This window comes from Zosterops lateralis (genome assembly GCF_965231275.1).
Source record: "Zosterops lateralis genome assembly, chromosome: 1".
In the NCBI taxonomy this organism is placed as follows: domain Eukaryota; kingdom Metazoa; phylum Chordata; class Aves; order Passeriformes; family Zosteropidae; genus Zosterops; species Zosterops lateralis.
This window is the reverse complement of record NC_139762.1, coordinates 149289609-149313236: the sequence shown is the minus strand read 5'-3', so window position 1 is coordinate 149313236 and position 23628 is coordinate 149289609. Positions and strand designations below refer to the sequence as shown.

The 23628-nt window shown below is 41.6% G+C and overlaps 1 protein-coding gene across 14 annotated transcripts in view; it reads left to right on the top strand.

The window, feature by feature from the left end:
* MTSS1 (MTSS I-BAR domain containing 1) overlaps window positions 1-23628 on the top strand; it is a 126283-nt gene that overhangs the window by 88851 nt on the left and 13804 nt on the right. For 12 of the 14 annotated variants that reach the window (XM_083874534.1, XM_083874524.1, XM_083874529.1 and 9 more), the window contains 7 exons: window positions 2727-2811; window positions 4226-4317; window positions 6016-6090; window positions 17112-17269; window positions 18507-18614; window positions 19601-19698; window positions 21686-21896. In XM_083874534.1, coding sequence (XP_083730660.1) covers window positions 2727-2811; window positions 4226-4317; window positions 6016-6090; window positions 17112-17269; window positions 18507-18614; window positions 19601-19698; window positions 21686-21896 — 827 coding nt within the window. The remainder of the gene's footprint in view (window positions 1-2726; window positions 2812-4225; window positions 4318-6015; window positions 6091-17111; window positions 17270-18506; window positions 18615-19600; window positions 19699-21685; window positions 21897-23628) is intronic. The other 2 variants (XM_083874530.1, XM_083874533.1) reach the window with 1 other exon arrangement.

Genomic DNA, 23628 nt, shown 5'->3' with positions numbered 1-23628 from the left:
TGAGTCTTGTTCACTGCAGCTGATACTGGATAAAAGAAACAAATCCAAATTACCATCTCTTGTTACATTTGGATATTTCCAAACCACTGCAGTGGTACAGAATGGTTCCTTTCTGCCAGTTTGTGTGGCCAGCTGATCCCAGACCTTTGGAGACAGGAGCATCAGTGCAGTTCTGCTGGTGGGAACCAGCCCTCTCAATAGCCTGCTGAAAGCTGAGACAAGCCCTTTGCACTGTGGGTGTTCCTGGGATAACAGCTGAATGCATTGGTGATGGCCATGCTCCTCCAGCTCAATAAATCAAGGGCTGGTGAGAGGCTTGTATTTAATTTTTTTTTTTACTTTCTCAGGAAGCATTTGTATCCTTGACAGTTAATATAATTGGGAACAGGGAAGTAAAGCTCTCTTCAATTCCAGTGCTGTTGGAGTTGTTACTATGTTGAGAAGCAGTGGGATTCAGGTGTGGGACAGGATGGGCTGGTACTGTCCTTTGCTCAGTCTGGTGACCCTTGCCAGCCCCAATCCACTCTCTGCACCCTCCCTGGGTCCAAACAGAGCTGGCCAAGCAGAGGTGCTGGCTCAGCTCTCCCAAACTTTTCAGCAGCACCCCTCATTCTCCTTCCCAAGCAGAATCCTCAACCCATCTTCAGCAACACGTTGTTTCCAGAAGGGTCATCAAAGATTTCTCAAAACCATTTCTTTCCCTTTTACCTTCCCTTCATTAGATTAGCCTTCATTCACAGAATAAAATTAACACCTCATCCTTTGATGTTCTTGTAAACACTTAAGGATACCGTGAAGTTTCAAAAGGTGGGAAGAACCAGTAGCCCACTCATCACCAACCAGTTTCACTGGGTTTTTTCCATGAAAAAACTCTTTATTCCAGGCTTTTTTTTTTTTTCCTTTTTTAAACTCTGAACTTTGTTTGGCTGTTCTCCTGACCTTGGCCATCCATCTGTACTATGTGTTAAGGGGATATATTTATATTTTGATTGATCGTGTTTCAGTTAAAATTCTGTTACCTTGGAATTTAATATTAATAGTAACTGACCCTTATTTCCTGGATTCCCCAAACACATGGTGCCTTATTTCCTTTTTATTGTTCTAATACAACCCTTCTTTTTTTCGTATAACAGACTTAGGGAAGCAGTGTCACTTAACCATTGATGGTCCTTAATATTCCAGTATTTCAGTGAGTTTTCAGTCTTAAAAACCTTTTACTTAAACTTGATGCAGGGAAGTTTTTGGTTCATTTGTTCTGCTCTGCCATTGCTGTTGTGTACCACATTAGGCTCTGAAATAAAATTATTTTTATTTGGCAGTGGATCCAAAGAAAAATGCCCATGTTTTGAGACAGAGATCCGGTCTCTGTTGGGAAGGCTGTCCTCTTTCTCCCTGTTACACCTCTCCCCATCTTCTGTATTGCTTTTTGAGTTACTGGAGTCTGTCTCAGCTTGTGCAAGTGCAGCATCATTGGAAGAGATGGGTACCAATCGAGCCTGGAGTCTGTGTGCTTTTCCCACCTGTATGCAACAAGGCTACAGATCTTTGATGTTACCAAATAATAGTATTTCAAAAGCTCCTTATGAAAGCATGAGTAACCAGGCAAGAGACAAAGGACTTTATCTTTTTGAACAATACCTGACAGCCACAATTTGTTCCAATTATTTGGTGTCTTTGTTCCAGAGCCATTTCATGGGCACAGGATTTAATTCTGCAAGAATGCAGGAAGATGGTGACTTGATTTCATGTTTTAAAAAAATCAAAATGGTTAAAAATATTTCAAGTTTCTTAGGAAGATTTTTGTTTTCTTAACTTGAACGATACTGTTTTAAAAGCTTGGGGAAGATGATCATATCACTCTATGATACAAGTCTAAGGTTATTTTAATAATCAAATAAGACTTCTAAATAGATGCTGATGTAAGATGCTGATCACTGTTCCAGAGAGTAGTAGAGTTTGGAAACTGTGCGTAAGAAGGTTGATGTTTGTATCCTGAAATAGCAGATTTGACTTGCAAATAGGAACAAAGCGAGTACCAAAAGTAGTAGTAAGTGAAGCAAAGCTGTATGGAGATGCGATAGGCTGGTGGGGCAGGTGTTGGTGCTGGCAGAGGGCAGGAGGGAGGGAAGGAAGGAGGGCAGGAGGGAGGTCGGGCGGGCTCGGGAGGAGCCCCGGGAGCGGCGCCGCGGCCAACGGCGCCACCTGCCGGCCGTGCCGGGCAGCGCCGGGAGCCGGGGAGAGCCGGCCCCTTTGGGATGCTGGGTCTAAAGAATCTGGGGATGGGAAATTGCATCCAATCCCCCGGGCCTGTTGCTGAAATGTGGGAATAATTTGTTTGTAGATGCTCATTCCCTTGACAGCTGTGCTACTTGGCTTTTGACATCTCAAACCCTTTCCTTTCAAGTCTTCTGCTTGAAGGATGGATTGAGCCTTCTGCTCCAGGGTTGAGCCTCATGGCACAGCAAGCTGCCTGGAAGAACTGTGTTTTAATTGTGTTTGGTTGCTCAGTTCTGGTCTGTAGGTGAACAGGAATGAATCTCTTCCTGGGGTGGCAGATACCACCGAGATCTGCCCCATTAATAGCCTGGTTGATTCTACACTTACTGTTAATCTGTTTTACAATCACTGGAAGACTTGGCACCCCCCTTCTGGTTGTTACGCCTTTACACCACAGGCAGGAATATATCATCAGGGGTCTCACCTGCCTTTTGATTTTTGTTTTTCAGGTGGTACCAGAGAGATTGGGTCTGCTCTCACCAGGATGTGTATGAGGCACAGGAGTATAGAGTCCAAACTCCGGCAGTTCTCCAGGTGAGTGGCTCCATGCCTGGCCCAGCACTGGAGGTTCCTCTTTCATGTGCTGCTGGGGAATATATAAAGCTGTTCATCAGCACTGACTTCTCAGCTGCCCATGTCACTGAGAGCAGCAGTTGTTTTCTCCCTGCAGCACACGAGGTGCTGTGAACATGCAGCGTTTCACTGCACATTTATGGGGCTGGGCCAGTTCACCTCAAATCACCTCTGAGTGCTCCAAATTCCCACTGTCAGTCCCTGTTGCTCAGTGCTGAGCAGGCGGCTGCTGATGTGACCAACTGACCTGTCTTTGTTTCAGGACTTAAAGCTTTGGCACTAAGTTTTAAACAAGCAGCAGCAGCAGCAGCAAGTGTTGTGCTGCTTCCTCAGCTTGCTGCAGAACCCAAATAGCTTGCAGCCAAAAGAAAAGCCTTCATCAGAGCAGTATAGGAAATGCAAATTCTCTCATCCTGTTTTTGAAATTGAAGTTAGATTGCAGAGGTAATGAGAGAGGATTAACTCATGTGCAACTTGCGTTGTTCAAAAACAACCTACTTCTGTAGTCAGTAGTCGTTTGCATGTGTGCCTTTTTTAACCAGACTTAAAAGCTATACTTGACCTTAGGTGAACAATAATGATACTTCACCATTTGCCTGATGACCTGCTATGTTTTTTCCCTTTTTCCCCCATCCTTGAAAGTGTTCAAAGCCATATTGGATGGTACAAGCAGCCTGGTCTAGTGGAAGATGTCCTTGACCATGGCAGAGTGGTTGGAACCAGCTGACCTTTAAGGTCCCTTCCAATCCAAGACATTCTGTGATTATTCTGTGATTACTTTAAAATAAAATTGTTTATGAAATCGGCCATGAGGAGACAATTTTAGTCTCCAGTTACCACAGAGTTAGCTGTTTAAATGGTTTGATCCCAGTCTCATTAGTTAGTGGAGCATTACTGGTGCTGAATCATGGACTGACTCCACCAGTGTGAGGTGAGGCACATCAGTGGGCAGGATATTGTTCTCTTGTACAGCTGCTCTGTCTTGTGTATATACGTGTGCTATTTAAGTTTATAATCTCCATGGCTGCATGAACCTTTCTGGTCTCCAGAGTTTCCATTTAAATTGTGTGACACTTGGGTAGGATCTGTTTACACTGAACTGTTTCAGGTCACTTCTCTGCTTTACACTCTGTTTCTCACTGTCCAGAGCTTTTGTAATTCTGGTTATCTTGTGATGTGGATTTTTTTTTTAATCTGCTTTTTTTATTTTGCTTTCTATACTGTAAACATTTTTATGTTCTGATATTTACATTGTGACACTGGTAGCTGTCACAGCAAAAAGTAAAAATACTCCAATATTGACCTTGGCTCTCTCTGTAAGAATAGGGGCATCTGCAGGATTTGATTGCTCTTTGTGTTTTTTCAACAAAATTAGTGCTTTAATTGACTGTCTGATAAACCCACTTCAAGAACAGATGGAAGAGTGGAAGAAAGTGGCCAATCAGCTGGATAAAGACCATGCAAAAGGTAGTTACAGAGGAAGAATTCTTTAATAGGAATAAGATTATAATACCAGTTTTGCTTCCTCTTTTCATGTTTGTACTGGGGAACTGAATGACATGCTTAACTATGTATAGCAGTTTTTCTCTTCTAAAACACTCCTCTCCCAAAGTGCCTAACAAAATTTTAACCCTTGCCATGTGCATTTTGAAGGTTTAGTTTGCTGGACCCCCCAGGGGTGGTTTGTTTTTCTAGACTGGTAAGCAGTGACTGGGTTTAACTCTGTTAGCCCACTCTCCCTGTATGAGCTGAGCATTGGAGATGCCGCATCCATCCCTGCAAAGCCCTGGGGTGTTGTTAAAAGCAGCTTGTTAAGATCATGTCATGCTCAGCCAGAGCGTCCTCCAGAGAATGCACAGCCCTGTAAAACACTGAGCATTGTTATTTTATACCTGGTGCCATACAGAAAGTGCTCCTGGGGAACAGGAGAGCTCTGCTGTGGGACATGGGATGCCCAGGGCTGCAGTGGTGATGGCTCTAAGGCTTTCGTGCAGGAATGAGCAGCAGGCAGCCGAGTCTTGCACAGCAAGCATGTTGGTAGATGCCTTTGGCTCTGCAAAACTCGTACTGGGAATGGTGGCCCTCTAGCACAGGTGCTGAAAGCAAGTTGCAGTTCACCACTGGTTGACCCTTACATTTAAGACTTTGTTATGTCTGAAAGAAGCAGCAGCACCATGGGAACTGATGGGAAGGAGTGGGCTTGACCTCCTGAGGAGGATTTTCTTCTTGCCCCATTATTACTGTGGTCAAATAGAAGCAGCTCTTGAAAAACTTTCTGCCTTGTGCTGCCCAGAGTGTTAAGCATGTAGAGAGCAGGAGAGAGGAATCACCTGGGGTCATGCCAGTAGGGCTGACCCAGGCCAAAGTGACAGTGAGATTTAGTTTACTGGGCAGACTTGGGAATGCAGTTGGCCTCAGTACAGTTCCTGTGCCTGCCATCAATCTGCTTCTGTTTTTCTGTCTACAGAAGAGTAGTAACACTGATCTCCTTTGTTAAAGTGTATGTGTACATGTATATACATGCCTACATGCCTTTTTCCTTTTTTTTTTTTTAAGTATCAGTTTCCATATCTGGTACCTTTAGTGTTCCTGCACTAGAGGTTGAATTTGGGATTCTAATTCTCCTGGGATTTTAATTCTCCTGGGATGTGCAGCTCCTCTGAAAATGAGGACAAGTGCAGTGTGCTCCACTTCATCAGAAGGAGCTGGCAATGTGACCCTTCCTTGGGCAGAGTTTTAGCACCCTCTTCCTCTGCCTGACTCTCATGCTGGAGAGGGCTCACAGGATATTCTGTGCCTTGCCATTTCTGGATAGCTGTTTTTTGAACACAGATGTTTTGAGAAACCTGTCATCTCTGTTTTCCATTCCTGAGAGTGGATGAAATGAAAAGCGCTCTAATTTTGTACTGTGTTCTCAGTTGTTATTTCTGTAAAGGCTTTGTTTATTCGGGAAAGATTTTGGTATGTGAATGTGCTCACACCCTAAAATGTTATATTAAGCCAAATGTATAGGCTTTACAAAATGTAAGTTCTAAGCTGCTTTGTTCCACAGTAGCTGTTCTCCAAAAGTTTGTAGTCTAACGTCTTTAAATGTAGCCTTTTCTGTGAAAAACATTCATTTTGACATTGACTATATTGATAATAGAGATTGTGTGTGTTTTTTAGAATACAAAAAAGCCCGCCAAGAGATAAAAAAGAAATCATCTGATACACTGAAGCTACAGAAGAAAGCAAAGAAAGGTAACTTGCTTCATACTGTACTGTTAATAGCCTTCTGAGCTGTGCTCATTGACAAAGATTGAACAGCGATAGGACTTTCTACTGTAATAACCCTGCTCCTCTAATGTACTCCTGATACTTACTTGGGTACCAGGATACAATTACTATGTGTCATTTAAATCATGTTCTGAAGCTGCTGTCTAATGTTCTTATAAAAAAGCCTTAAAACTGTTTGTGCAAAGTCAATCATGTTTTAAAATAGAGCCCTTACTGCTAACTTTTTCTTTTTAGGAACACTGACATTCTTAACATGACTTGAGCAGATACCCGTAAAATTTTCTAGAATCTTTTGGAATAATATAAAAAAAGACATTATGTAAATGTTCCCTAACTATTAACATTTCTCACTGTTCTTTCTTTCTGTCACTCTTCCTCTTTTTTTTTCTTTTTTTTTTTTTTTAACAGCCTGTGATCTCCTAAACCTCACTTTATCGATCAGACTGTGAGACAGTGGCATGGGTTGTTTTTGGGGGGGAAGGGCACTTGGCAATCATAGAAAACTAAGGATGAGTGAGAAAAAAAAGGGAGTTTTCCTGAAAGGTAATTTGTCTTCTTCAGCAGCTGTATCTCATGCTCCTGTTGCTCTCCCACCTCCACCTTGTCACAGGGGTTTCATCACTGTTTTGATGGAAACGAGCAGCGCTGCTGGCTGCAGCATTGCCATCATTAAGGGTTTTACTTGGCCAAGTGCAAACCCCACCAGGCTTTGGAACAATGATAGGGAGCTTGTACAGAAGACTTCCTGGTTCCCTTTCCTGCACTAGGCTCTTCCCAGATGGGTCTGAAGTGTGCTTTGAGCAGCTCTCAGTCTGCAGGCTGAAACTTGTCCTTCTCTTCCTGCCTAAAAACTGTGAACCCAGGGACAGAAAGAAATGCTGGGGTGGAGAGTTTCTTGAAATTTTGAAATTGTGTGTTACTCGAAACAAATGAGCTGTCTCTAACTGTCCTTTCATATAGATGAGTCAATAATTACACTGGTAGAAAGCCAGATGACTGGAACACTGCTCTTGAATGTTAGCTGACTTTAGATAAGAGATGAGGAAAGGAGAGGTGAAAGACAGCAAGAGGGAGCTTAGCTCTGTAGGTTCTGTGTGTCTGTTTGCCAGTTTAGTGTTCTAAATCAGAATGGTCATCATTAGGGGAACGTGACTTTTTGAGATAAGATTTTATTTTTGGGTGATGCGAAAACGTGTTTCTCATTTTGTGTGATGAAATGTCTGACTTCAGACCAACAGCTTTATACAGTTTGTGATTTTTTGTCCATGTCTCCTCCTCCTCTCCCCCACACCTTTTCTAGTCTTATTTCTTCTTGTCCTTGTGTGGTACAAACAACCCATCAGTGCATGGTAGTTAAGTACTGAGAAAAACATAAAAGCATGGGATGGTTTGGGTGAACATCTGGGATCTGTGAAGAAGGAGACATTTTTTGAGCCTGTTTCTATGGATTGACAGCTGTCTGGCTCCATTTCCCCTTTATCCTGCATCTGAGTGTTCAATAAATCAGTCTGCAGTATTGAAGGAGGAGGCATCATTTTCTGTAGAGTGTGTAGAGGATGGAGAAGTACTTAAAAGCTCTTGGAAAAAAAACCTAACCCACTGTTCTCATACTGCAGATGCCACCTGCATCCATCAGCAGAGGTTAAAGCAAGCCGACTTGGTCCTTGGATTTTCTGCTTTCATATCCCCCTCCTCCTATGTGAGCCAACTCTCATGAACAGAGTCAGGAAACTGGTGTTTTGTCCTCCTCCAGGATTAAACATCTTTGGGCAAGGAGTGGAACAGGCCTCATTTTGCCATTGTTTTTATAGCAGCCATGATGTGATTGAAGTTTGGGGGGAAGTTTTGGGGTTTTTTAAATCTAATTCCCTTGCTTAATTTTGCTGTTAAGATGTTCTTTTGGAGTTGTGGTGAAGGTGCTGTATTTCTGTGCTGTCCCCCTTGGAATTGCTGTCAGACTCAGGGTGTTTGCTCCAGAGCACAAAACCAAAAGGAGTCAGTGGAAGGTTGAGTGTATGGGGCAGATGGAAGAGCTGAGGACTCACAGGTAGCCAATACAGGGAAAAGGAGGAGCTGCAATAGTTTTGAGGAGCTGAGAGTTGTTCTCCTGGCCCCTGGAGGAGGAGTATTGTGAGGAGGCCTTGGCTCATATGGCTGTGAGTATGAATGCCCAAAGCTGTTGGCCCCAGCATGAGTAGACGTGGGATGGAAGGGAGTCCTTCCTGCCTTCTTGCAAGTTACCTACAATGCTTAAATGTAGAAGAAAAAGTCAGGAGCAGATGCTTTTTCCCCTCTTTTTTTGTTTTGATCCCTATTTTGAGGAAATAAAGCTTTGGTCTGACTGCAGTGTCAAGTGTTGTGGAAATGTTTTTGTATGTACCCATCTTGACAAATCTGTTCAATGTCCTGTGTGGTGAAGTATATTGCTCTTGCTGCTACTGAGGGATATAAGAATCAAGAAGGGGTTTATTTGATAACAGGATAAAGCTGCAGAAGTGATTCTGCCTTAGGACACAAATGAGGTTTGAACTATGGGAAAACTATGCTGACAGGCATGTGGCTGAGTGCATGAATGTCTTCCTGTGTCTTCAACTCTCTTGTTTCTCTGTTTTTCAGATTACTTTTTTGTTCTGTTCTTCCTCAAGCAGGACCTGTCCCTTTGATTTTTCTGTAAAGTTACTGACTCATCTATGGGAACTCTAAAACAACCAATTCATTCCCTTCCTAGCACTTGTAAGAATACTTTTGAATTAACTTTGTGGTCACCTGTGGGCAAACGGTATGTTTGCTGAATTCTGGATTTGGTTCAACACTGTGCATGCTACTGAAAAGGTCCTTTAAGCTTATTCTGCTATTTCCCATCTGACCTTATGGGAAAATGTTTTTCTTCTGCTTTGGGCAGCTCTAGATGGAGGAGCTCAGATATAACCCTCTCCTTTCCTTGTTGACATCACAGCAGTGTTGCCCCCTGGCCCTGATGTGTCAGGCTGCAGAGGCTCTCTCACAGCTGCAGCATGCACAGCAGCTCCTTGTTCCTTGTCTGCGTCCCAGGGACGTTTAGGAAGGAGGGTCATGAGCTGTGTGGCTTGTCCTGGCAGGAGTGCTGCGGGTTGGGCTCCCTGCCTTAGCTCTGAGGGGCCAAATCCAGGGGGGTTTGCCTGTTCCCTGGCTTGTGTGTGGTCTGTTTGTTCTCGTTCCGTGTGGCCAAGTTGACAGTTCAGGCCTTGCATTTAAGATCACATATTAGAAATTATGTTTGCAGAGAAAGGGTTAATTGCAATAAGGGTGTTTCCAAAGCTTGAAGTGAAGGGGGAAACACCATGCTTTCTATACAAAACAAGAAGTAGTCCAGGGTCTTTTCTGGAAGTTTACTAGGGTATTCTTAGTAAAGTGACGCGACTGCGAAATGGAAATCTTGCAGTGCAAACTACCTCACAGACAAAATTTTTGCTCTATTTGTTATCTTTAACTGTAGAAAAAAAAATTCCACCTGAAGCTAAACCTGTGTATTCTTAAATAGGATCCTGGTGTACCTCCCAGATCCATGCAGTCCCTGAGGGTTGTCATGGTGATCTTCAAGGTTCGTCATTTTCCTCACACCCTTGTTCCCATGAGGAACAGGCTCCTAGGGCTTGTTGCCCACCCCAGCATTGACACTTAGCTCATGTCTGAACAGATGAAGTTGTGTAGTGCATGGAATAGCAGACATCTTCTGAATTGCTCTTGGTCTTCAGACAAACACTGGCCATCAGAAGTCAGCCCAGCCAACCTGAGTCAGCAGAATGATTATGCATATACTCAAAATAAATTCCATGTTTAGGCTTCTGCTGAGTCAGGGCCTTGTAAGTGGATCCATAGCTGCTAGAAGCTGTTGATGCTATATTGAATCAGGAGAGTCAGCAGCTGTGGCTCTGCATGTAACCATTTGGGTAGGTCAAAAAATGCATGATTTTTGCAGAAAAAATAATCAAGTGATTAAATTAAAATATATCTGAATGTATGTGTAAAATCTGGAGTGCATGTTGGGTCTATTTTCTGTATTTCAGCTTGGCTATTAATGAATAAATAGACAGGTTTCCCTTCTGCCTATAACATGACTGGTAGGTTTCATTTTCAGGTTCTTCACGTCATGCTGTGTGAGCTTTGAGGAAAATGTTTTAATCCAGGTGGATATGTAAGAAGTTGTTGGATGTAACAGTCCCAATAATATAACACATGTTAATAAGAAAGCTGAGTTTTATCTGTAAGACATGTAGAAGTTTCTGCAGAGTTCCCTTAACATTCAGTGCAACATTTCTTCTTGTGTCCCATCAATGCTGAGTATCCAAACTGACAGTTTCTCCTTTTGATTATGCAGCAGTTTTGGAAAGTGTTCTGTGATTTTAATGAAATTCAGAGAATAGAACGTGATTTTTAATTTACTGTAGAACATGATTATTAATTTGCTGTAATACTGCCAAAAGTGCATTTTCTTCCTCCATCTGGTTAGCAAAGATGACCTCTTTGTGTTTTAGAGTCTGTTTAGCTGTTTCTGTGTTATCCTTTGGTCTCAGTAATATTGTTCTACTTCTCTCAAGGATGGATGTGCAAAGCCTGTGACTCTAAAAAGCGTAAAGCTCTTCAGTGCAATTATAACTGAAGAATGTCTCAGTTCTTAGAGCAAGTGCTGACCTTCTCATTCAAGCACTTTGCACTCTTTCTGTACATGGCACTTGCCCCATCTGGAGTGGCAGGCAGGGGAGGGAGAATCCCTGGCCAGAGCCTTCCTCCCCCAGGAGGGAGCCTCATTCCTCTAAAATGATCAAGTGTGGCACCATGACTGAAGTGACTCTGTGGAGTCAATAAGATGCAGCTCAGAAGGAGGGAAGCTAATGAGCAAATTATCCTTATCTGTGGCAGGAAAAAAATCCAATCCTGTGGATGAGGCCCTGGTGCCTTCAGGGCTTTTTGGTGTGTTTTGTTGTTTGGGTTGTTTTTTTCCTGCAAGCTTATAATGTGAGTTCTCCTTTACAAAAATGCAGTGAAGAGATGTTGCTAAAGCAGTGACTGAAGACATTTCTTCGATTTACTCTCATTCCTTGAGTTTTGAAGGCCTCTTGATGGTTCCCCTCTTTTTGACAGCGAGCCAGTTTTATTATAAAATTTTATCACATAAAGTTTTTTAATTAAAATACACATATCATAGTTAATCTTTTTGATGTTCTTCCACATTGCATCAGCAATTAGGTTTTCATTTAATTAACAATCTGTTAATGTAATTGCAGTAGAGAACATCAAAAAGTGCTGTGGTTACTCACACAGCACCCACCTAGAGTTCTGCAGGTTTGAGTTCCTTCTTGGCTGCGAGGGGATGAGCTTTGTGCCACTTGAGCAGGGTCTGGCTATCCCTGTTGTGCACTTTCTCTGAAGCACAGGTTTACATGTCCTCACTGAGGAGTCTAAACTGGTTTAAGTGTCATAAAGTAAAACTGTGTGGTGATTAACCAAGGGTTTAATTTGCAACAGCTCACCAGGATACAAAACTAATGCATTTGTCTTTACCAGCAACAGAAGAAGTCAAAATAGTCTGGTCCAAACTGCTCACTCTCTTGTCTTGGCGCTGATGATAATGTCTAAGTTCTAGGAATGCTGGAATACCAGTTTGACTTTTTTTATTTTCCTTTCTGTGTCAATTTTGTGTCCTGCAATTTCTCACCATGCGCACCTGCCTGACAGCTGAGGCTCTGGGTAAGTCTGTGCCATGCTGTGACCCTGGTGGCTGGTTTATTGTAGCCCTTGCTGTGGCCTCTTTATGGTGTCTGGTCTCCACTAACTGCCTAGACTTTAATTTCTAATGCAACTAAAATATTGCCTAATTTCAGTGAACAAACCATCTTTTGATTTATTTTCTTTTGGCATCTAATTGGAACACTGTAAAAGAAGAAAACCAGTATTGTGGATAAACCTCTGGTTTATTTTAGAAAGGGGTTAACATGGACAGATAAGTCTTGTCACAGCTGGGAGAGAAGTTAAATGGAATAGACTTGTCATCAAGGTGATGTTTAAATGATTGAGTATCTTATTGTTAATATGACTTTTAAAGTCTAGAGCCTAAAGTCCTTAATGTTGGTCTTTGTAACCTGTGATCCAAATTCCCTTTTTTCTGAAAATCGCATGCATCTTTCTTACCTGATAGATAAAAAATCACTATATTTAAACACTTCATGCTGGGGAAGGGGTTGGAATTCGGCATCACAGTTGTCTCCTATTGCCTGATCACATCTCAAATATGTTTAAACTGGGGTGCTGTTCCAGCTGTTTTGCAAGTTTAAAGTAGCTGCATTGGGTTCCCATTGTGAATGAAGCATGGTGTTTCTGAATCTGAGCAAAGCACTCATACCTGCACTTGTAAGTGTGGTGATGTAGGTGTTGCCTTTGGGAGAAGCCTGGATTGATTAAATCAGCAAACTCTCAAACACAGTGCCTCCACCAGGCTCCTGGAGCTGGGCCTTGCTGAGCCTGCTGCTTGTCCCCATTTTTTTAAACCACACATTGTGGTTTTCCTGGTTTGTAATAAAATCTAGAAATGTCAACTTGTAGCTTTCCTGTTAAGGCAAAACTTTGCACTTCTGAACATGAGCAGCTGGCTCAGATCTCCAGTAGCCAGCAGAAAGACTTGGATTTGGTTTCTGAAGGACTTTGAGGTTAATCCTAGTTACGAGGGTTTTTGCCTTTCTGTAAATGGTTGCAGAATTCTTCTGTTCTCAGCACAGATCCATGTTAGTTAATTTGTTGGCTTTACTGTGCAGAACTTTAAGGAGGTGTTCATTCTGGCAGCTGGAGCAGGTGTGCTCTTCTAAAGAAGGTGGTTTGGGAATGACTGACTTGGAGCCTGCTTTGGTTTGTACAAGTAGAGGTGTGCTCAGCATTGCCTCATACCATGTAAATTCTGCCACTCTGTCAAGTGTCCAGTATTGAATATTCAATTTCTGTGCAGATGTTTAAAAAGGTGGAAGGGAACAGTCTTTCTGTGAAGACATGGAAAATAGTAATTTCATCAATATTTGCTGCATTGCATTGTCAATAATAGCATTAGCTTTAGCAGTCTGACTTGCACAAAGAGAATTTAAAATCATTGTTCTACTTTGGTGTTGCTGAGAGTTTTGCTAGTTTAAATTGTCTTATAAAAGATAGGCATGAAATGGGGTTGAAAATTAGATTTGCCTTTTCCTTTTTCCCCAATATTTTTCCTTTACTAAAGTTCTTTTTGAACAATAGTTATTTAAGAAATTGCATGAGGCTTTCAGCCGGGATTCACACAAAACACTGTAAAATGCAAGTTCTGTTGCATGTTGGTCCTTTGAAGCCCTTGTGTGTCATGGTAATGATGTAAAGCACCTGCTGTGAGGGTAACATTGAGACTGTCCTTGAAGCAGCAGCTGATCCATGTTACTTTTGATGAGAAGCGGTTCAGCTCTTCCCTGCACGATTAGCTGTCACTTGCCTGTGTCCAGCCACAGCTGTTGGAGCATGGTATTGTTGGAGAATTCACTCCTCAACTTCTGGTCTTGCATTTCTGCTCCTCTCTGCATCATCAGAAGCTCCACTTTGAGAAAGGCTGGATTTGAATTCCTCCTCAATGTTCAGGTTGTTGACTTGTACTTCTGGGTGCAGCCGGACATGCTCTGCAGAACCATCCCTACCTCCTGTTCATGTCAGGCTGGTTGCAGACCAGTGACCTGTGACTGCACTGGATGCTTTTGACCATTGCTGTTGCTGATTGCTGTGGTGGGTCACTCAAACCTGCCTGCAGCTGGGGTGTCCTTCCCAGGTGCACTTTTACAGTTGCTGCATGATAAGACTGTTCTGGACCTAAATTATGTCATTGTGGTAGTTGTGTTGGTTTGGAAGTGTTTTGGAATGCATAACCTAAAGGCCAGAGGATGTGGGCTGGAGGAAATAATCACTTGGTGATGTTCCTTATCAAAGTGTGCCTTGTGACCACAGCAAAAATACTGCAATCAAAAATACTGCCTTGCCCAATTAACCTTCTCCTTGTCATTTCAAGGGAGAAAAGAACTGCATTGCTTTCCAGGGGTCAATATTCCCTTCTGAGAGGAAGTGGCAGATTCAAATCAGTGGAGACCCATGGTGTCTGAGGAGCAGGGCTGTTCAGCAGTTGGCTCTCACACCTTTGGTGTTCTCTGGGTGTAGAAGTGTTGCTGAGGGGATGTGCTGTGCTCTGCTTAGCCAAAGAAACTGGTTCAATTAGGCAGAGATCTCATCCCTCAAATTTCCTGAGCTGAGTGCAGCTGGCGATTCAGGGAGTAGGAAGAGCTATGCCTGCTTTCAAAAACCTTTCTAGATTGATGTCTGCATTGTGCAGCTTTCAAAGGATGTTGATAAAGCTCTCCTCCTCCTAAAAGATGAGTTACGAGAAGTCACCAGGAGAGAGCTATACTCATCTGTAAACTTCTGCTTTCAGAGCCTCATCTAAATGATTCACCTAAGCTTGTTTCCTGCTCTCAGTTATATCTGAGACAGCTTCTGTGTTTTCACAGATTGCCCAAATGCCCCTGAGCATAAAAACAGGTTTGTGAAAATACTGGCGAGAAGCAGTGTGTCTGTTACTGTACTGACTCACTGGAAGAAATAAAATGGGAATTTTGTAGAGGTACAGAGGAAGCTGGAGATTGGTGCAGTTTTACACATGCTTTGACCAAAGGGTTAAAATACCGACCTGAGCATTATCCTCATAACTTTGTTGAATTGAGTGAAATTATACAGGTGCAAATGAGGTTTATTCTTTCCCCAGGTTTTGGCTGCTCTTGTTTCTCTGGTCCAAGATGTCCTGCTCTGAGGTCCACAGAAAGTTCCAAAATTCACTATAATTGAACCCATTTTGGTGTCCAGTTGCTTTTTAAGTGTGTGTGTTCTCACTGCATAGGCAAATGCATTTAACAAGGATTTACTGCATTGTGTGCATGATTATGGTGGAGCAGCTGAATGTTTATAGCAGTTCTCCAGAGCTGAACTAATGAGTGTTTGATGTAGTTTGCAGCCAATATATTTTGCATTTGGTACATCCATGGTAGTGACCCAATATCTAGACTTGAGCAACAGGTGGTTATTTTACCCACTGTCATTCCAGTCAGCACTCAAAAAGGGCCTGAGCAATGATGAAAGGTTCTGTTTCCTAAAGAATTTGAAATAACAACTCCAGAGAAGTATGAAATGTTTAACCACTGCACCTGATGGCAGAGTATGGGGAGGGCCTGAAATGTACAGAATGCTCTTGAAGCAGGAAGGCCCAGTTTGTCTCCTGAGGGTGACAGACAAAAAGGCACAGGACCTTAAGGGAGGTACCCAAAGCTCTGCTATAATTTGTTTCTGGTAGATACTGATTTTGATGGAGGTAGCAGAGGACCCTCAGGCTCTGTTCTTCTTAAAGTTTATTTACTTCCAAAACAGTTTTATGACCATATTAGAGCAGCCAGACTGATGTGCAGGATCAGACCCTGCTGGAAGTTTGGTACCAGGTGGCCTTGGCAGTGGTCGTGTCCATGTTGCACTGCATGTAATTCTTCCAGGATCCATTGCAGAGCTCTGCATGTGGATGTCAGTGCATTCCATCTGGACTACATTTAACTCTGTACAGAGGAGATTTGGATATATCCAGGCTGTAATTCCACTAAGCCAGCGCAATTCTCTTTGCTTCCATCACTGCTCTCTTTTCCTGCAGCTCTGGCTGTGTATTCAGTGCAGGGAGGCTGATGGCTTTGTCTTGTTCTGGAGTATTAAGGAAATACATGTGATAGTAAGGCAAAGGTTTTTCCTTTGTAAGCCTGACATTGAGTCATCTGCATTGTCTACTACACACAAAAAGAGACTTTTTTCCTCTTGCTCATAGCATTAAATCCTCTGTGCAGAAAGGTTATCATCCAAAAAATTGATTTTGAGTGGCTGCTTGTAACTCACCCTCCATTTTTTCAGTATTATCTTTCTGGTAGTTGAATTGCATGTGATGGCATTTCTGGGAGATTTGGAACAAATTTATACTACTGAGGTCCTTTAAAATATTTAGGGATGTAAGCTGCCTGAAAACATCTTGCAACTGCAGTCTTATTGGTTTTAGTATATCTAAGCAGCAGCTCTTAATTCCTAGAGGAATATTTTTTGGCATGATGCAGCATCAGCAGTCAGTGCAGAATAAGGTAGTTAGCTGCTGCAGAAAGTTTTGGTATTATGGGTTGGTTGTAATTAATACAGTGAAGCTTTTTAATTGCAAAACTTTGGATTCTTACTATATCCATTGACATATATTGGACATACATATACACATATATATGTTTTTTATATATATATATACACACACACACACACATATATATATATATATATATATATATATATATATATGACCTATGTTGAGAGGTTTGGTTTAGTTTGGACTCTGGAATGAGGAAAACAGTTTCAGCAGTTGGTTTGTGCAGAATACTTGAACCCAGAGGTCCAATGATCAGCAACATGCCCATGGTAGCATTTTGTATAGGAGATTGATTCATCCATTTAGTGGCTCCACAAAATTCTCACTAGGACCTTGTTGAGCACAAATGCAAGAAGGAGGAGGAGTACACCTGGCCTAGTGATTTTATATTCTCCCAGTTAGTAGGATGTTTGTTTCCAGCAAGAATGATGTGAAGAGTTTCTACACCTAATGCTCTGATAAGGTCCTTATTTAAAATGCTGTCTTTGGCTTGTTGAAACCTTTTGAATTGAGCTGGATTTCTATTCTATGCAAAAGGGGAAAAATAAATGCTTTGAAATGCTTGATTTAATTGAGGGGGGAAACATCCTTACTAATTTGAATATTAAGGGAAAATGCTGGTTGAGACTTGAATGGCAAAAGCACAATCCAGCAGCAGTGCTGGCTGAAAAATAATGTTGTCTTCTCTAGAGAGGCACAGTTTTGACAATATGTGCTCTTGATTGTTTCCTGCATACAGGACGGGGTGACATTCAGCCCCAGCTGGATAGTGCTTTACAAGATGTCAATGATAAGTACCTGCTGCTTGAAGAGACGGAGAAGCAAGCTGTCAGAAAGGCTCTGATAGAGGAGCGCGGTCGCTTCTGTGCTTTCATCTCCATGCTGCGCCCTGTGATCGTAAGAGCTCTTCCTTTTCACTCAGTACAATTCACAGATTAGATAAGTGGCCAGAAGCCTCTGAAGAGAGTGTCTCGTTATGTCCTAGGAATTAATTTCTAGAGCCAAAATCCAGCCCGTGTCTCTCTCTAGCAAGTGGTGAGAGTTGGGACCTTTCTTGTAGGCGTTTGGAGCAATGCAAAACACTGAATACCTTCAAGTTGACTGATGGGTAAACAAAGACTGAAGTCAGTTTGTATTCTTTATGCATTCCAGCCTGAGACATTAGAAATGCAGTTTTTTCCACTGCTTTCCTTCTTAATATCACATTTTAGTATAAATCCTCTTTACTTCTCCCCCAGTGCTAGGACTGATAAATGTTTCACAACCTCCCCTGTGTATATAATGACATTATCTGACAAATTGCAGACTGCATCCATGCAGTTTTGTAATAGTTCTTTTCCTTCTACATGACAGTTTTTCAGTTCATTGGAGTGGTTTGAGTAAATTTTCATCATCTCAAGTAGTCTGAAGCCTGACAAGGAATTGTCCATGACTTTGTGCAGGCGAGGTGCATTACTGAAGGGTCACCAACGTACTGGGAGAATGTTCGCAGTGCTTGTTTACAAAGAGCATCAGTCTCAACAGAAAACCACAGTTAGAGAATCTTAGGAATATCATGGCTGAGCAGGAGGAGGTGAATTCCAGACTCAGAGGACCCTGAAGAAATGGTAGCTAAGGAATTACTGTGGTAGTTTACAGTGCAGGAATCATCGTCTGAGTTAGCTGTCCTTGTAATTTGAGCCAGAATCAACCATAGATGTATTAATGCTCTGTACCTGTATAATGCCTTTAACTTAACTATCAAAAGCCATGAATTTAACCCCTGTTTACATTCAAGCTTAAAATTGTTAGGGCACATTAGTTAGTGTACGTAGAACAGTTAGGTATTTGTCAAGTGCAGCAGAACTGACACTTTTTCTGAAGATGTCACAAAAAGAAGGTTGAGACTTATTTATCTTGTTGATGAGAGAAAAGATTTCTGGGCCTTAGAATTTAGAGCAATCCTACAGTAGTTACAAAACTCTAAATTAATATTTTCAACCTTGCATAATTAATATTTTCAACCTTGCATATTGTGGAAAGAAAATGGAGCTCCACTGGGCATCCCCACAGTCATCAGCAAAAGTTATATATTGTGTTAGGTGTGATTTTTAAAACCAAGGCTGTGGTTAGCCTGGCTCGTTTTTCTTTTCAGGAAGAAGAAATATCAATGCTAGGAGAAATAACCCATTTACAAACCATATCAGATGACCTGAAAAGTCTCACCATGGATCCACACAAATTGCCATCCTCAAGTGAACAGGTTAGCTCTTGTTACCTGGAAAACATTTTATTTGGGGTTTGCACCACTTTCTCTTTTGTGTGGGGAGGAATATTGACTACTAGAGTTAGTGGCTTAATGTGATGTTTTGTAGAAGCTTGACAGCAGCAAGGTCATTTTTAACATGAGGAATTTTTAAAAAAAACAAACTGTTTTGTTGTGAAAATTTGTTTTCAGGGTCTGAGTGCCCCTAAAATATTTGGTAAGACCAGAGTGAAGTGGTAGCAGTAACACTTTGAAGGGTGTGAAGATGCCCAGTTTCTGCAGAAAGTGTTTGAGAAACGAATGTCATCTCCTTGCACTACGTTTGAGCATCCTTGTCACTTGTTGCTGAGCATCCCTGTCAATTGTAGTCACACAATTGCTGGGGTTGTGTAGCTTGATGGAGTCTAACATTTGAGCATTTTTCCATGCTGTCCTTCAAATGCATAGGAAAATGTGTTGTCATTAAATGAATCCAAATAGGACATTTTTCTGCAACCCTGCTGTGTGAACACTTTTTTTTTTTTTTTTTTTGGTCATACTTTATAATCACCTTATCATTGACATAGAAGTGTAAAGCTCTGTTGTGGTTGAATACTAAATCTTCAGTTGATTGTTTAAAATGTTACAGTACTTCAACTCAAAGGCTGTAATAATTAAGTCAAGATAAAAGAAACAAAGCCTGGAAAAGATTCCTTAATGCAAAAAATAAATCTCCAGTTTACTTTTTAAAGTTTTTTATTCCATTCAAATCTGAACTTTCTTTCTGTGGTGGCAGCCTTAGTGTTGAAGTATGATAGTACTGGGAAAGCAAAGGATGAAACCAACTCTCCTGTGTGATACAGCGTCATTTTGGAAGAGAACTGAGACTCAATTGGCACTGAAAGGTTGTAGCAGGGATGAATGTTGTATGACAAGCAGATGCTTTCTATTAATAGGGTGAAAATTTTTCCATATCCTTGATGCTATTGATTATCTTTCATCAGGTAATTTTAGATTTGAAAGGTTCTGATTACAGCTGGTCTTACCAGACTCCTCCATCCTCTCCCAGTACTACCATGTCCAGAAAATCTAGTGTTTGCAGGTAAGTCAGTTGGTAATACTTACTTCTAATCTGTTTGGGGGCAAAGAGAGGCAAGTTCAAACTGTGAAATGGATTTGTATACATTCTTAAATCTTAAATAACAAGTCTTACTGAAACAGTCTCTCATGGTCTTTACTCATTTAAGTGTGTGCTGGGAGTATTAAAGAGGATGGGCATGACTGAAAAGCTTTTGAACTCAACACGACTTGAAGATGCTTTTGATTCAGTTCTCTTGAATCCATTTTGGATCAAAGAGCAGACTGTAGTGATCTAAACTCTGAGATTGTCCATTCATAATTTCCTTTTCTGTTTTTCATGTGGTGACTTTTTAGATTATTCTAAGTAGCTGTTACTAATCAGTAAGTTAAACTGTTTGAAAAGGGAAAAAACATCCTTGACAGTTGCCCTATGAGTCTGGTAGATGGAAATGCTTTTTTGATACAAGTTTTTTTGACTGTTTAATGCTGTCTAATGCTGTCCTGAAATATGTTGAAACACTGGATTCTGTCTATGCTTTCTCTGTAAAAACTGTTTTTTCTCATAAAACAGTTTATTAGCATGTTGCCCCCATATCCTGGTGTCTACATTTACTCTTTCCTTTTACTGAAAAGGAAGATACCCTGTTGTGTATTCTGCTCAACACCTCTCTAGCTGCTCTCAAATGATTACCTTTCAGTTTGCTTTATGAATAATGTACTACAGGTTCCCTGTGTATGAGCAAAGTTACCTACAGCATGTCAGAGCAAGTGAACACAACTTCTATGTACCTACTTGTCTCTGCATGCAGATATATATAAAAAAAAGTCAGTACTTTTATATATATATATATATATGTGAAAACGTGCATATTTAGAGCAATGAGCACAGGCTTAAAGATGCAATATCCTGAAGCTATAAAAGAAAATGGCAAAAAAACCCACCAAAAATTGATCATCTCTTCCTAATCAATTTCATCTTCTTGTACAGTAAAACCTGTAATGGCACAGACTGAAGTGTGTGGGTAAAATAAAGCAGAGCTCCTCCTCCTCTGCTCCACAGTGACTTGCACATCTTTGTGTGTGGCATCAGTGTACAGGAGGTGCAGGCCATCCCTTTGGAGCCATCCCTTGGGGCAGGCTCCTGCCAATGGAGCAGGAAGCTCCCACCACATTGGTGGATGCTGCTCGTCCTGCTCAGCCACCCCAGCAGGAAATTCCAATAGCTCCCATGTTGTGACTGGCATGTCCGTGCTGTCATTTATGGATTCTGGGGATTAAAAATCAATCTCTGTCTTTGAAAAATCACTTTGGTTTGCTTTCATGGGTATTAATTTGAGGGTTTAATTCTCTGATTGCCCTTGCTACTAACTGAAGCTCCGTACCCAGTGGCTTGGCTTCACTCCATGTGCTGTTATGTGCTTTTATCTGGTAGGAAGCCTTCAGGTGAGCAAAACTTGTCCTAGGTACTCTAAAGTGTGGGGGTTTGGTGATGCTTTCAGAAACCTCACACACTGTCCTGCTGGCTGTCTGCAGCAGCATGTCTAGAGGCAAACTTTGAGATGAACTCCAATGTCTTTGGTCCCTGTGCTAGAAATCCCCTTGAAAATCTGGGCCAAGTGTAAGTCAAAAATGGGAGAGAACCATCAGCAGACACTTATTGAGCAAATGCTGTGCAAATTCCGGGGAGGGCACGTAGCAATTCCTTCGTCCCTAACCTGAGTTTGAAGTCTGAGTGGTTAAGATTTGATCATTTGAATGACACTCAAGATAAAAATGCCATTTTCTCTCTGGTCACCAGGGATACTGCAGCTGCTTATGGTTCTTTACTGATGTATATGTGCATATATACACATATATTTAATTTGTCGACATTTTTCTTTTCCGGTTTATGCTGCCTGTTGCTAGAGACACGTGGAATGTTAATTGTACTGTATATGGGTCTCTCCCCACCCCACCCTTGTGTCTTTTCCTCTCCCCTTTCCTTTCTCTGTTCCTTTTGTCTCTCACAGCAGTCTGAACAGCGTTAACAGTAGTGATTCCCGGTCCAGTGGCTCGCACTCGCACTCACCTAGTTCACACTATCGCTATCGCAGCTCCAATCTGCCTCAGCAGGCACCCATGAGGCTGTCCAGTGTGTCCTCCCATGACTCTGGATTCATGTCCCAGGATGCTTTCCAGTCCAAATCGCCATCCCCCATGCCACCAGAAGCACCTAACCAGGTACGTGCAAGCATGAGAACAAGAACCTGAGTGTGAGCTGGACTCTGTAGCTTGGCTCACCTTTCAGATTTGGTTTTTTTGGGGTACCTTGGAGTCAGTTTAAACGTTGAGGATAAGGGTTGTCTTAGTGCATTTCATTTATCCGAAAGTTTGGCCTCTGGCTGGAGTGATTGATGCTGCTTTTGTGTAAAAGGGATGAGTCACTCTTGGGCAATACAGTTTTCTCTCTGGCCCTGGAGGGAGGCTAGATGCCTGACTTTGAGATAAATACAGACAATAAAAAAGTCCCATCTTATAGGAGGGAATAATATTCACTTTACTCACTGAGGTTTCCAGTTAATATCCTGCACAGGTTGCAAGTGGTTAATATCTGGTGGCTCTTTATTTAATGGGCAAATATTGATGCCAGAAGATCCTTTTGACAGCCATAGTATTAATACTGGTGGCTTTGCCATTAGAGACTTCCTTTATTCCTCCTCTGCCAAGTCTGGGATATTCTAAATGCTACAAGCATTACTATACATAGTTGGTTTTGCCATTTTTTCATGACACCCATTTCTGGGGATAGACTTGAATTTTGGACTCTCAGTTGAGCACCTTGCAGAAATAAGGTTTCTGCATGAAAATGTGAGGTATTATTAATTCTTTATGGAGCTCATAAGAAATGATCGTTTGTGTAGTCACAGATAATAACATCCTGAAGCCAGTCAGATTAAGAGGATTTCACTACAAATACAAGCAAACGTTCCCTGAGCATTTTTGAGTCTGCAGAAGGAAGCTGCTGCTGTATTTGCTCATGGCATCATTCCTCTAAAAACTCACTGGCCGTCTGCAGGCAGAGGTTTGCAATGTTCCACTGCCTGTTTCTTTCAGCACCTGAATTCTCCTTGCTGCCTTTTTTCTTTTCTTTTTTTTTTTTTTTTTTTTAAGAAATCCCACAGCAACTGTAATGTTTTTAAACAAGGCTGAATTGCCTTCTTACATTATAAATACCATTGAAAATCTTAGCTGCAAACTGAAAAGGGCCTAATATCCCATTGTTGAGTATTACTTACTTTAATACACCCCGAGATCACTGAAGAAAATTGTCTTTTACTTCAAAAATGTAGCTGCACTCCTTTTTACATGTCGGGGAGTAGGTAGTCTTGTAGGCATGGTTAGGGAGTGTTAATTCTCATAGTCAGCAAGTGTTAGTGGTTATCAAGTGTCATCTGCCCATGTAAACTACCCTAGGCCACCTTTGATTGCACACAGACCCTCGCCTTTTGCAGCACATTCAGTAAGTTGTACCCTTAGTGAAAATTTTAAAAGTATCATCTAAAACAGCACTGGTTCATTTAGGCTTGGAACACATTCTCAAGGGAAGCTCAATGGTTTTTTAAATATATTTCCTTCTTTCACTTTTAGAAATACTTTCTTTACAAACAATACCTCTTCTGTCCCCAGTCTGGACAAATCAGCTTTTTTTTATAGATGACATCCTGGAGAACTTTGTGCACACTAATAAAATGAATGTTTTGTTTAGATTGGCTATGGCTAACCTAAGTGAAATGCAAAAAAGTAAATGAGCAATAATAAAGTAAACTGGAATAGTAACAAGGTAAGGAAGCTGACTTTTAAGATACATACATCAGTTACACATGCTAGCATCATCTTTGGTTTTCACAGTATCCACTGCACCTGCATAAAAGGGCAGTAAGCCACATGATGATGCTGTGTTTGCAGACAAGGA